General features: G+C 33.5%; 2 protein-coding genes across 2 annotated transcripts; both read right to left on the bottom strand.

Moving 5' to 3' along the window:
• Positions 1–1,308: 1,308 nt before the first annotated feature.
• LOC122607119 lies at positions 1,309–2,939 on the bottom strand. Its single transcript, XM_043780036.1, has 2 exons — positions 1,960–2,939; positions 1,309–1,918 (listed from the first exon to the last, which is right to left on the bottom strand). Exons 1-2 carry the CDS (start codon positions 2,937–2,939, stop codon positions 1,309–1,311), a joined length of 1,590 nt encoding a protein of 529 aa, XP_043635971.1.
• Positions 2,940–5,410: 2,471 nt separating this feature from the next.
• On the bottom strand, positions 5,411–11,647 carry LOC122607623 (protein HOTHEAD-like). Its single transcript, XM_043780637.1, has 6 exons — positions 11,442–11,647; positions 9,854–10,244; positions 7,027–7,337; positions 6,532–6,917; positions 5,874–6,442; positions 5,411–5,746 (listed from the first exon to the last, which is right to left on the bottom strand). The coding sequence occupies exons 1-6, from the start codon at positions 11,524–11,526 to the stop codon at positions 5,686–5,688; spliced, it is 1,803 nt and encodes a 600-aa protein (XP_043636572.1). The 5' UTR covers positions 11,527–11,647; the 3' UTR covers positions 5,411–5,685.
• Between the last annotated feature and the right edge of the window lie 4,119 nt (positions 11,648–15,766).

Here is a 15,766-nt window from a genome sequence, read left to right as displayed (position 1 = left end):
TTAGTTCCAAATGGGTTTGATTCACTAATGTCTTCCTTGGTGATAACTACTTGGTTGTACCCTAAGGTCATGGTCATCTTCTTTGCTTTCACATTTACTGATGATCCTACCAAAAGCAAAAACGGTTGTCCTAAGATGATATGATCCTGTGTCATCGAATCATCTTCGACTATATAGAAGTCGCGAACGAATCATCCTAAGATGATGATTCGATCGACTGGGATATCTAATCCTTCTATACTAATGACCAGGTCTCTAACGAAGAATTTGGTTAAAACCTTTGCTCCCCCTACTAACCTAAATTCTAATTCTTCTCGTTTAACCTTATTCTCACAACTCCTTACAAGGTTATCGTGAATTCTTATGGGTAAGATGTTAGAGGTGGACCTAAAGTCTATGTAGGCATTTTCAAAACAGATGGAGTTTATGTAGCTGGGAATTTGAAATATGCTAGGGTCTCCATAAAACTTACCATTAGGTTCTCTAGTCATTATTTCATTTACTTTATCTCTTTCAAGGTCAGCTACACGTTCCTCCCACTTCATGTTCCCTAAGATTTTTCTAATCCTATTAGCTACTTCTCTCCCCTTCCTTAATTGTTCTTCTATGATCTCCTTCTTCTTCCTTAGGTTCTTAAAGCATTCATAAGATATTTTATTCTCATATTTTCTTTCCACGGTTTGTTCACTAGGGTTTTGACCATCATTGCTTATTTCCATACTAAGACATTCTTCTTTGATCGGTTCAACTTCTTTATCGAGGTCTGACACTTTGATCCTTTTTCTACCATCAGACAGTGATATTTCTCGCTTAAGAACATGGATGGTTATATCAGCAATATGCAGAAATTGTCGACCTAAAATTAGGGGTGTAACTATTTCATCTACCGAATCAAGCATAACAAACTCAGTCCAAAAGTCTAAATCCTTAACCCTAACATGGACTCGTTCGACAATCCCCTTAGGTTGTTGGTAAGTCTAATCGGCTAATCGAATGCTCATGTTGGCGGGTTTTAGCAAACAGAGGGTAAGTTTCTCATAAATAACAGCGGGCATAACATTAATACTTGACCCTAAATCAGCTAATGCATTCGAAAAATATTCTTTATTAATAGTGAAAGGGATAAGAAAACTTCCTGGATCTTCATTTGCTTGCGGTAGCTGCTTCCCGTCATCCGGTGTGTCGGGATTTTGAACTTCTTCACTTCTGTCTGAATCATCTCCATCCTTCATTTTGCATTTGGATGCGAGCTAGATACCTAGGTCTTCTTTTGAAAACGAAGCTTTTCGCGAATCTGAACTGACGGAATCAGGAGCGGCGCTGGCGAGGAGCAAGCGGCGTTGGTTGGTAACCTGGAGGGTCACCAGCGGCACTGGTTGTTTCCTGTAGGGCTTCCAACGGCGCTGGTGGGTTCTGGACAGATTCCAGAATTTCCTTTTTGTCCGTTTCATCCCCATTTTGCTTCCGTATGACGTGTACCTGATTGGAACTTTCACAAGAATCATTAGAAACCACAGTGGAGTCATTACCTTCTGTGAACACGGCGTTCACATTCTCATTTCGCCCGATTGTTGGTTGGTACTTTTGACTCGAGCTAGGGTTTGAGCTTGAGATTCCTTGCAAGATCGGCCTTGGCGTTGGACTGCTCTCCTTCCTTGTATTCTGCTCAATCCATCTATCTATCCTCCTTTCTAGCTCTTTGATTGCGGCTTGTTGAATTCTTGCTCCTTCGTCAACCTTTTGATCGAGATTGCTTATTTTCTCATTGAGCGACTTCGTGTAGCTTGCCAAGGAGTCATGCCTTTTGTCATTCATGTCCATGTACCTCTCCATCATATTGGTAAGCTTGGCAATCGGATCCTCCTTGACTTTATTTTCCACCTTTTGTTGCTCGGGTTGACCATTACTCCTTTGCCACCTATTTTGAAAAAAACCATAATTATTTCTAGAATAGTTTGCATTAAAGATAGAATTACCGGGATTTCTTTGAAATAGTCCTCGTTGAAAGCCTCCTCGGTAGTGGTTCTGGACAAATTGACTTGCTCGGTAGAATCCTCTTCACAATCTTCGGTATAGTGCATTCCTCCGCAATTGTTGCACCCGTGTGCAATCACCTTAAGGTCTTTGTCCATAATGTCCAACCTATCTTCAAAAGTAGAAAAACGGTTAGATAAAGCTTTAAGTTCATGAATTACCTCATTGTCGGAGCTGCTCTCGATGCTAGCCACGGTTCTTTTCGGCTTCCTCTCTCGATCCTTATCATCCATATCTCGAGCTAAGCTAGCTTGCACCATATCCTCCATCATTTTGTACGCGGCATTTGTAGTCTTGTACAAAAAGTTACCACCGCCGGCTAGGTCTAAATCCTTTTGGGAACTCTTTGTTAATCCATAGAAGAAGATTTCCATGATTTCATCATTGCTAAGTCCATTCCCGTGACAGTTTCTGATCATTTCCCTAAGCCTTTTCCATGCAACAACTAGTGATTCTCCTTCGTCTTGCTTGAAAGCTTTGATGTCTCGAAGCATTTTCCTAGCTAAACTCAGGGGAAAGAATCGCGAAACAAACTCCTCGCGTAGTTGATTCCATGTAGTGATGGTACCTTCATCGAGCTCATCGAACCAAGCACGTGCCTCTCCGGTGAGAGACGACGGGAATAAGCTAAGTTGCACATTGTCATCGGTGACATTTCCTCCGTATTTGAACATTTTGCACAAACTGGTGAACTTGCTTACATGCTTATGAAGGTCGGAATTAGCTCGGTCGTCTGACTGGTTATCCAGAATTAACTTAAGGTGGTGTCCTTTGACTGAAAACGAATCTCCTAAGTTGGGTAAGACTATAGCCGATCCTGGCGTCGGTGCTACGACTCCCGTCCTTTCCATCATCGGTCGGTCGAAATCGTCAACTACACCTGTAGGGGAATTGGGTTGAGACATGGTTTCGGTTGTTCCTACGGGGTCTTCTAAGTTGAAAAGGTGTTTTAAATTACCCACGGGAAGTGATGCTGATCTTTTAAACCTTGTCCTACGTCTGACTGTCTGAGTCTACTTAGGCTTGTCGAGCTGCGTCTTAAAACTGTTCCGGATCTCAAATGCATCAACTACCTAAATATCCTGCAAAACTCAAGAAAAAGATCAACGCACCAATATAAAGCTAAAATGAAAAACTAAATTAAACTACTTAAACTAAAAATGAAAATGAAAATATTTTTTGGATTTTTGATTTTAAAGAAAAATGAAAATGCAAACTAATTAAGCTAACCCTAATTTTAACCTATTTTAACACTTAACCTAATTTGACCTAATTAATTTAACTAAGCACTGAAAAATAACTACTTCATGCCGAAACACAAAGTAGGGTCGAACTAAACTACTAAACCAAGAATGTGTCGCTTCCCCGGCAACGGTGCCAAAAGACTTGATGGGTGTGTTTTATTCTTTTCTTTAAATTTATGTTGTACAAGTAACTATCTAACCTAACACACACATAACGATCAGAGAACCCGGTCAGTGTAATATAGCCTAGTGGTAAGTTACAGGATCGTTCGCAGGAACGCGTTGCTTTACCTAATCTAGTAGTACGTGTAATTCTAGTTTGTTTGGGGGTTTGTCACTAACTCCTAATAAACTAATACTTTTAAACAGTAAATTAAATCTAACCACACGCTTTGCAGCGAAAGGCTAATTTGAAAGTAGTTTGAAAAAGCAAATAACAGTAATTAAATTAAAATACTTATTTGGCATCTTCGATCTCATGGTGCGACCAAAATACTGTCCTACTGGTTTGTTAGCATGTTGGAAACTTAATCACGGTTCGGATTCTCGTTAGATTCACCTTGCCTAGTTTTAAGCATTAATGAACGGCCTAAAGTTTGTGTTACTAATTCATCTTTTAATTACCTAGCTCTTAAGCCATGACCAGATATAATTCCCTTCGGTGACTACAGTGCTCGTTTCCAAGTTAAAGGATCGCGTCTGGCATTGTTAAGCTTCATGTTCAATTCATCCTAGTTACTATGGTTCTGGATCCCTCTGCTATAAGTGAATCACTTTTTACTTCTAGTTATAGACCAACTAGTCGTGTTCTGTCCTAGCATATTAGTCCTAGTGTATGATCATAGACAACCATCAGAATTAAACTAATATGTTCAGATATAAAACTAATAGCAACATGAATTACTAATAAACATGGATCTACAATAGTAAAGCACACTCCAACAGAATTTAAACAAACACAGAAAAACAATAAGCGTCTACATGATCACATCAATCCAAACAAGTATTCAGCCTACTAGCCTAGCATTATTAAAGGAATAAAAAAGTCTAAAAAGATGAAAGGCATTGTTCGATAATATAAAGTAAATAAAGATGAAAGATCTAGACCAAGAGTGAAGATCAGAAGGTGTTAGAAGCTCCAAAACCTTCTTGGAATCTGCAATTTCGATCTAGGGTTGTTGTTGGGCTGCTAGGGCTGCTAAGTCGGCTCTTTTCTAGGGTTTTGAGGATTAGTTCGATTTAAATAGTGTGAAAAGTCGGTTTCTGATCTGGGCCGACCAGCGGCGCTGGTGAGTGGCCAGCGGCGCTGGCAAGGTAGCCAATGGCGCTAGTGGATGTTGTTCTTGTTCTTGCGTCTTCGTTTGGCTCCCGAATCACTTCCTTGTGTCTTGTAACTTCATAGGCTTCCTTCTTGAGTCACTTGATGTTATTTACCCTCTCTCACATCTTCCGTGAACTTGCATAAACACATCATTCATTAAATACCAATAGTTCCGAAATAATAACTCATTTAAGCATAGAAATGAAGACTTTCCTTAGGGGTTTTTATCACAAAATGGACGCTCATCAATGATCAAAGCTAAGTTTTAATAAAAGGTAATGAGTAATAATAAATATAATATATGTTTTGTTGAAAATTTGGATTTACCTTAAATTATTACAATCACATCAAAATCGGAACTTGTAAGCATAGTGCGTGGATGACGGTATAGCCTTGTGATTTCGGATCGTAAATTTAAATTTTTGGAGTCATCATGTCATAGTGGCAAAATTCGAAGAATTAAGAAAGAAAAAGAGACAATTTTATTAATGAGAAAATGATCAATCAAATAAGATTGTAATGTGTTTTGTATTTATACACCAAAAGTTAAAGTTTAATTAATTTCAAGATTAATAACAAAATTGAATCTATATATAAATAAAAATTCTAATTTAATAAAAATAAATAAATTTAAAAAACACATATCGATGAAGGATTACGTCACGTGTCATTTCAAGAACTATCTCAATCTCGTTTTAATTTACTGGTAGATATCTTTACCCTTTCTTAACTAGAAAGACATATTTAACTTGTTCAATTCATTCGCTTGTCTAAGTAAATATATGAATTATATATCGGTATTCCCTCATAATAAAGAAATGAAATAAATTAAATTAGATGAAACCAAACAAACTTACACAATCCAAACATAGAAAACACTTCGAATACAAAAGGAATTGAGAATCATAAGATCCAGTCTTTGAGCTCTCAATTCCTTTGTTAATTAGGCAAGCTTTAAGCTCTTTACACATGCTCGCGAAGAATAATCCTAGAAACAAAAATTCTACTTCGACTCTTTTCGACAAGTGCATTAATCATCACCACCACGCGATCACCACCACGTACGTACACACAGCTCTAGCCATTTCATCGTTGCGGTCCTTTAACTGTTCCTAACCTTTCTCTTAAAATCTTCACTCCCATGTATCTACATTATTGTACCAGCCATTTCAACAAGTTATATACATTTTAGTACATTTATGAACATATATATATATTAGAAGAAGTTATAAGCACAATAAATAAAATGCATATTCTTGAGTTTTGTACATTACCTTCCCAACATCATAACCGTGGCTTGAGGATTAGTCCCCGGGGATTCATAAAAAGTGGAACCATCAACGACTCGAAGCCTATGCACACCCATAACTTCATAATCCGTGTTCACCACCTGGCCTACATGGCATCCGCCATGATAGTGCCAGATGGTGATCACGGTATCTTTACAAAACTGCTCAAGAGATTCAGTATCGTTCGTGTGTCTAGGTATCAAGTTAACGTTAGCGGTGACACTCATATTGAGCAATTTGTCAACGGTTTTTCTATCGCATTGAGTGAAGTTGAGGAAAGGTTTCGACCTCACAAGTTTTTCCATTATTCGGATACCATTGACACACCCCTTCAAGTCATCCTTGTGACTAAAATAGTTAAATGTGACCGATGGATTGTTTTCTGCAATAGTGTTGATCAATTTGAGCTCTCCCTTTGATTGTGGGTAAGCAATCTTTGATAAGATAAAGCCTCCATGAAATGCTTCATATGGAATATCCTTCTTGTTTCTTTTGTAAATTTCCATTGCTTCATGTGTTCTTTGTTTTGGGGGAATTGTCGATAATTGTCCAATCTATCAAAAAATATCACACGTTAATTAGTCCATTTCAAATATTATCGTAACATATTACAAAAAAAAAAAAATTGTTTTTCGACGCTAACCTCAGCCGAAGCAATACCATGGTGGCAAGTAATATTGTCCTTAGTCTGCCCATAACCACTACTAGCTTCAATATAAACACCTTTTTTTGTAATTCCGACTGTTTCAATTAGTGACTGCTTGACCGGTCGATTAAAAGGGACAAAAATCGCATTCATAGGATTATCTTGCATATCTTTCCCGACGAATTTGTTATCATGGATCACCGGTATGTTTAGCTTCTCTAGATCCGCCTTTGGTCCAATTCCGCTAAGCAATAGTAGTTGGGGGCTCCCAATAGCTCCACAAGTCACGATAACTTCGCTCCCACGCCTCCTAGATATAAACGCCTCGTGTTGATCCCCCTTTTCGTCTTTGAAAATAACTCCAATCGCCCTAGGTTTCTTTCCTGCATTTGAAGGTTCAATCCATTATGTTTTGTTGTAATTATTAACTTCAATAATTAACATTTAATTTATTTCTATGAATGAACTTTAACACAAGTTGTGTTATAGTACCTTTTGTGTCAAAAGTAATCCTTTGAACTTTTGCGTGAATCAAAACGTCGATGTTATGAGGATTTGCGGAAGCTAGCAACTCGGCAGCAGTGTGCCGACGACCATACTTATCGAAAATGGTCCCGCCAACCTTCGTTCCATACATATGTTCATAAGTGAACCCATTATCGGGTGAAATCCCAACATCTAATAAACCGTCGCGAACTGCCCTTTGCCAAGGTTCGAACATGGGTTCATGAACAATTTGCTTTTCGACCCATGGGTATGATTCATTAACCAACTTTGCATCCCATCCTACTCTCTTAACATAACTACAAAAACCAAAATTAACATTTACAAACTTAATTAAAAAAAATGTCTCTTTAATTTTATTTTATTTTTTAACGGTTAATTTGTAGTGCTACTTCAATTAACAGGTCTACTCAAGATTAAGCACAACTATTTTTATTTAGGACCTTATCCAATTGGGTAGAAGCATATGTTCATCATTTTATCTAAATTATATATAAGTGACTCCAAAGTTTACCTACAGAAGTAGATGACATTATAGCTATTATAGTAACAAGAAATATTGCTTACTCATTTTAGAAACTTTGAAAAAAATATAAGTAAAAGAGGAAAATCAAATAATGTACATGTATGTTAAATAACAACATAAAATGAGTGGTTACAAATGGGTCCAAAATAAATGTTTGATCCTTGTCTCACATGTCACTATTAATGTTTCACTTGTATTTTGATCACCTACCCACAACCCATGTCGATCATCACATAAATGTGGTGGTAGAGGAAAGGTTTCTTGACAACACCTAGCATTTATATGTAGGGCATAAATGTACTTCAATTCTTTAGAGGTTTTTGTTTTATTTCAAACTTCCCATTGTCAAACTCTCATTTGTCAAGAAACTATACATCTAGGATTGGCTTTAGCAACACATCAAATCAATTTAATAAAACTAAACGAATCATAGTTGAGAGAGACAATTAGAGTCTTGGCCACCGTTTTCACATATGTTATATGTATATCATTATAACATAGTCCCAAATCTTTCAAATAATAACTTGCTAAAAACACTATAAATAACATTAGCTATTTAACCCCATTACTCTTCTTTCATTCGATATTTTTACTCATTTGGTCACTTAAGGTTTTTTGTTCCTTCCAAATAAAAAGGAGATAATTTGTAGTAATCTGTAAGGTGTAATTCTTTACTATAGTACACTTTTAGAAATGTTTGTTCGAAAATATATACAAAACAACAACGGTATTCAATTTCGCCAGAAGTTATGACAGCATATATATATACAAGAACCAAAACTTCAATTCTTGGTTATTTGGTGAGAAAAAACATTCAAAGACATCAACATGATAAGCAAATTAGTGGTGCAAAACTAATAACCTTGAGTTACATGTACGTCCAACTCTTATTCACTTAATTAAAACTAACCTTGACTTACATGTCCAACTTTTATTCACTTTTTTTTTTACATCAATAAGCCTATTATTATAAATAATATGTGATCAACTAGCAAGGTACTAGTGATTAAGATACAAAATACAAAATCTAAAAATACGAACAGATTCATCTTATTCATTATTTCTCAAACTATAAGAGGATAGATGGTCCATGTATAATTAAAAGGGATAATGAAATTCCAATGTAATCACCTATGACCAAATGATTATGTAATGTAGTGACCTATTCAGGTGGCTATGTAATGTATGCATTTATGTTTTCTTAACTATACTATGTAAGGTTCTTTTTATTTGGGTCAATCAATGTAAGAACCTATGTATTTTTTTTTGCTATACTATGTAAAGTCCGTACATATTTTACATAGTATAGCCAAGAAAACATAAGTGCATACATTACATAGCCACATGAATAGGTCACTACATTACATAACCATTTGGTCATAGGTGGTTACATTTGTATGCCATAAACCCATAATTTTATTTATTAATCATTTTCTCTTGTATAAGGAAAATGACATGTACCCATGTCCCATGTTCTTTCGATCCATGTATTTGAAGGCCTATAAATCAATTCTATAAGAAGACTTTAATTCCAGTAGTTGGTGTCCACAGGACACTTTATGTCTCATGATAACGCATCATTTTTTGTAACGACTACTATTAATTCTATTTCTGAACTACCTCCTAAAAACATTTAGATGCATCATTTGAGAAAGCTTTTCTTGTTTAAGCTTTGCATTATTTTTGGGAATTACTAATTTCCATATTTATGGAAATTAGTAACACTTGCATATAAAAGCTAACCTAATTTAATTACTTAACTATTTTTAATCAAATACCTATAAAGGGTAGCAAAATCACCGTTGGTAAATGGTATTATGGTTACAATGTTACATGTTTTTTTTTCAAATGGGCCCAACCTGATGGTGTAAGTTAGCCCAATCCATATTTTGTATTTCTGATTTCTCATAACTAAATTGGCTAAATAAAGTTAATATATGGGGCTAAATTGGTGAAAAGGAATGTGGTAGAAAAAAATAAAATTAACTTAATTGGTCATATGTTAATGGTTAAATGAGTAATATCCACTATTTCAAAATAATAGTTAATCTTTCATGTGATATGATTTATTAATTGTGTGTGTGGTGATTATAAAGTTGGTGATAAAACTTGAACACATTTTGTGACTATGTAGTGTAAGTTATGTAATGTATGCATATATGCTAGGTGAACAAATACATTCAGTTTCCAAATGAATCTGCTTGTCTTCCCTTTTCAAGTTCCATAGCTTAATTAAAACAACGGTGAACGTGACAGATGAAGAAAGAAGCTTAGGAAATCGAATGATACCTTGCACTTGCTCGAGTGTAAAATCCGGCATTGATGGAAGTACCACCACCCAAGACTCTAGCTCTTGCATTGTAGACTCCATCATTAGACACAAAGTATTGTGAAGCAGAAGTATCAGAGATGTCCGCAAGGGTAAGATGGAAATTTGCCAAAAGGGACACATTTATATTTGTAAAAGGGACACCACCCCTTTCTAATAACAACACTTTGTAGTTTTGTGACAATGTGGCTGCCAATGGACACCCTGCTGTCCCACCTCCTACAACAATGTAGTCATACCCCCTTGCTCCAACGTTGGACGATGATGATGACGATGATGGTGGTGATGGTGATGAGAACGAGCTAGATTTTCGGATGAAAGGATAGCGAGTTTGCCAGGCTTTGTAATTACCTGCACCACACATGTAAATTTAGTGTATTGTCCTATGAAATTAAGAGATGATACATCTCCACATAAGCTAAAACCAAATTCTTACAAAATGATGTTTAATTTACAAAAAATGAAGAGGGAAAAAAAGTTTAAAAAAGAAATACATTCATGTACTTATTCCAATTGAACACCATTATATGTATTAACATTTGTCTAACTATATGATTTCTATTCTTAAAGTTATTGTGTCAAAAGGTTGGAGTTTGTACAAAGCAATAATTAGTTAATGAGCCGACATATATATAACAAAAGCACACGAATTAGTTGAGATATATAAATGTTTTAGCACAAGGGATAGAATATAATAAGCAGCTAAACAATACAAAATCACCACATAACCAAACCTAAAAACAGAAAAACCAAAATCACGTCCATCTCTCTTAGAACTAGTGATCAAACACCACTACAAATACGTTGCAAACTGGCTGAATCTTCTCATAACACGCATTTTTGTCGGTTTTTTTTTTTTTAAACAGTATTTCTAATTACCTTCGGAAAGAGATATAATTGTTTAATTATATTACCTCCCTCATAACCCTGCCTTTAAAAAAATTGATTATTGTTGTTGTAAACTGGTTTAAAACTTTAAATAATAACAATAAATCATAGATTTTCTACCCTATATATAGAAAAATTTTGTGACAAAATCTTAAGTACATATTAACGCACTAGTAAATAATTGGTTTGTGTAATTAAGTGATGAAAATTTTATCTTCAATTTTGCCTATATCCAACAAATTACCCAACATGAATTTAAGAAAAATGTGTAAGTAAAATAATTTAATCACTCTACTGTGGATCTTTCTAGAATTCCCAAAAGAGATAGAGAAAACCATACAAGATTACTTGTATAACCAACCTTTTCTACTTCTTAATCTTCAATTAGGGTTCAACCTTTTATTGCCAAATTTAAACTTCAAGATTTCCACTACATAGAAATAAAATGAACCAAGAACAAAACCCCATATACAAAGTTTGAGCTATAACAAAACAAGTAACCACATTTTACTATATGTAGTATATACAATTATACATACATCACATTTATACAACAAATAGCATATGTACATAGCTAGCTAGCTAGTGTGTCAATGTGTGTGTGTAAGTTAGTGAGTATATATATATATATATATAGAGAGAGAGAGAGAGAGAGAGAACCTTGTGAAGGGGTGATGAGGGTGGCAAGACAAGAAGAGAAGAGAAAAATGAAGAGAGAGATCTTGTTGTAACTGATGGCTTCCATTGGAGAGAAACTAAGTTGTGTGGCCAACTCTGGTTGGTCTTGTTGTGTGTGCAAAACACCCAGCCTTCTTACATTCAACTCATCACTTACTCATATCCACTTATATAATACTACTATACTTCTCTAGACTATATATGCATATATTACACACACATTTCCAACTGTAAATTTATTATTATTTATTATTATCATTATTTTTATATCTATATAATTATAGATATAATAATATAGAAAGAGAGAAAACAACTAATTGTTGTGCTGCAAGAATTATATATTCTGTATAGTTGTAAAAATAGGGGAATTATGAAAACAATAATGTGAAGGAGATAAAGAGAGAGCAATAAATGAGAGTAAGAACTATTAATGACCCATCCATCTTCCTCCTACTCATATACAAATAATGAATCAATGTCTATATAGATGTTTTTGGCGTGGATGATATTATGGCCGTTGGATTAACATACCATAATTCATAGAACTAAAGTAACAAGTTATATAAATGTAAACGAATACATTTCAAGTGGTAAGTTGGTAACATCGTTGGCTTTAGAGACAGATTATGGTCAAGGATTCGATCATTATTTATTGTAAGGCTGTAAGTTTTTTTCTACCTTAGATAGAACTGAAATCAGTCTTTTTAACATAATGTTTAACTAATTATCATTATTTAAGTGTTCAACAACATATTCTTCAAAATGGATCGATACCTAAATTTAGATTTTAGAAAGACGATTATGCCAGTTTAACGGGTCAATGTGTTGTATAATGATAATTAGTTATACGCTTTATTAGTTTATGGATTTATAATGCTTCAAAAAAAAAAAAATGTCTCGGATTGTTTACATTTTAAGGGTGTTGTTACTAAAAATCGTCATATATATCTTTTGGCCGGAAACACATCCTATTGGATATTAAAAGTTTGTAAGCACACATATAATTGGTTAACCGGACATATATTTGTATTTGTACTGCTTAATATTTTGCCTATATCAACAGTTTCCTCTTCCTAATCTTCTTCGGATAGATTTAGCTAGTACAAACCTATTCTACAAAGTGGTTATTAGTTGAAGTAGATGGAACTCAATTAAGAGATTGAATTTATGAAATGTACGATTATACAAACTATTCAAATGATCAATTGTATTTAGTTTCGATAAACAGAACAATTAATTTCCTTAAAGAAATAGAGATGTACGTCTTGTTAATTATTTAAGCCATTAATAGCCCTAATTTATAGATCATATGATGCTTTTACATTATATATAAGAAAATTTAGATGTTGCCAAAAAATTTATAAAAAAATGTCCACTTATATTTATAAATTTATGAGTGCTTTATAAGAAATCAATAATGTTGTATACATGTATATTAAATTTTAGTAATAGTCATATGGCTTAGTATGATAGATAGACGCGTATGCGTATATGTTTGACTAAATGTGTGATGTGTTTACATGTCGACGTATGTATATATATTATAAGAAGTAGTCCTAATACCCGTACAATGTACGGTAGCTATATAGATTATATCATAAATAAATTCGAATATATCTTATACATGATTTGTGAGTATGAAATAAATTGTGGTTAAAGTAAACCGATAATTAAGTTTTGGATTTACATTAAATTTTTAAAATCACATCAAAATCGAAAATTGTAAGCATAGAGAATGACGACAAATAGCCTTTTGATTTCGGATTATAAACTCAATTTTTTTAAGTTTTCATGTTATTAACTTATTATAAGTAATATAAGTAATAGATTTTGAAGAATTGAGAAACAAAAAGATACAACTTTATTAATGAGAAAACGATAAATCAAATAAGGTTATAATGTGTTTTGTATCTATAAGCTATAAGTTAAAGTTTAATTCTAAGTTTAATAACGAAATTGAATCTATATACAACTAAAAAAGCTAATATAATAAAATAGATAAATTAAAAGGACACGTGTCAATAAAGGATTACGTCACGTGTCTTATCAAGAATATCTCAATCATGTTTTAGTTTATTGGTAAATAAGAATGTTCGTACGATGCCACAATAACAGTGCGATGGTGGTAAGACAGTGTGATGGTAACGACGACAAGTGGTGCTGGTAGCGAGTGATGGTTATGTTGGAGTCAGCGACCAGTAGTGTAGATCATTGATATAAAAGAAATTAATGTCGTTATTTTAAAGATATGGGGTAAATGTCGTAAAATAAAATAATAAATAAAGAAAAAGAAAATTTTAATAGTTTTAAAGTTATAATTTGAAAAAAAGAGAGGTTTGTGCTTATATGATATTATATATAATACGGAGTAGTATAAATTAATTTAGATTTTAAAATAATGTAGATGAAAAGATTAATCTAACAGAAAAACCAATTATTAGCCCAAGATCTATATATGGTTAATACAATCCTATGTAATTTTTTCTTTTTTAGAGGTATGAATCATTTGCTCGTAACAAGGGATCTAATTTACGTTGTTTTAACATCTAGACACATCATTATAATAAAATTGCATACATTAAGCATATTGAAAAAATTTTATATCTATAATATAACTAAAAGAGAGGGTTGGGGGTACACTTGGCACCCCTAATCCACCTCCTTGAGTCTAATCCTCACTCCTTATTAATTCTCTAATTTTTTTAATATTAATTTAAATTAATTTACACTTTTTGGTTTTTCATCACCAATTTACACTTTAACCCCAATCTAAAACAATTAATTTACACTTTTTAGTTTTCCATCACCAATTTACATTTTAACCCAATTTAAAATAATTAACTTACACTTTTTGATTTTCCATCATCAATTTACACTTTAACCTAATTTATATTTAATTATACTTTTATATATATAGTTTACACTTTTAGAATATAAGAAACTGTAAATTTTTTATTTAACTAAAGTTGGAAAAAAATGGGTAAAGTGAAATCAATATTCATATGGAGTTAATTTTCGTATGTTTCTTCGTTGGGCGGATAATTTTTGGAGTATTTTGACCTATGGAGTGGCTATTCAGCTAGCAAATTTTCAAGTTGATTTCGGTATATCTATTTAATATATTTGAAATCCAATTTTTTAGCTTTGATTAATATATTTTAAGACTACCCGTCCATTGAACGGACCTGACCACTACTATCTATATATGTTACATGGTGGGAACTTTGGCGGTCTTGGAATGATGTGGTGTTCAATTAATCCCTCTATGAAACGAGAACAAGTTCTATTGACGTAATTTATTATTAACCATTTCCTTTTGTGGTCGCTCCATGCCTCCATAATGGAAAAAACAAAATGAACATTACGTGGGGAGAGTAAGGGTGAATTACCAAGTTAATTGCTCTTGAGTTTGGTTGGCTCTTAAATATTGGGTAAAGGATGCGTGAAGAGGGGATTCCATATGCTGCAATATAAATGCAACTTTGGAAATTGGATTTTTGTTTATTATTGTTGTTGGATCATTATAAGCGATTTCACTATGGTAATCATTTTAGGCCCTGGACTTGCACGGGATCGATGATACGGTGTTTATTGGTAAGGTTATTTTTTCCAGGTTGAAATATCTTGACGTTTGGGTTAAAATCAATGACCAATATTCAATTATCATATTTGAATCTTGTTCCTTGATTATAACAAAATCTTGTGTGCCTATGTGAGTTTTTTAACAAAATCTTTTTTTTTTTCCATTTTTCTAGTTAAAATTGTTAGAAAAATTCTAAATTGTATAATTATTGTACATACAGTTTGATCTTTATTATATAAAGTATCAACCTCATTTTCTTTTTCTCTGATTATAAGCTTGATCTATCTAAAATATCTCACACTATTCAACATACCTAACTCTTAAAATATTTGGTCCACCAAAAATATCTTTACCGGAATAAATTACAACATTCATCTCTCTATTTCTAGAATAACTAAACTATTATTTATAGATCAATTACATTTACATCAATAACATATATTATTCACTGTCAGCACCACCACCACCCGTTGCCGCAACCATGCACAACCCACCACTATCATAATCACTGCTACATCATGCAGACGTCGATCTAGTTTAAATTAATATATAGATATTTCCTTTGCCGTTGAAAAACAATTTTGGATCAAAATGTAGATTCTAATTCATGCATCGATGGCAATATTATACAAACTAACTATATTAGATATAAGATTATTTATTGAAAAAGTTACATTTTTCGTCCCTCAACTTGGAAAGATTCACAGTTTTAGCTCTTAAGTGA

Source organism: Erigeron canadensis, chromosome 7, assembly GCF_010389155.1.
Source record: "Erigeron canadensis isolate Cc75 chromosome 7, C_canadensis_v1, whole genome shotgun sequence".
Taxonomy (NCBI): Eukaryota; Viridiplantae; Streptophyta; class Magnoliopsida; order Asterales; family Asteraceae; genus Erigeron; species Erigeron canadensis.
Note: the sequence above shows the minus strand (reverse complement) of the source record. Positions and strands in the feature narration are given on the sequence as shown.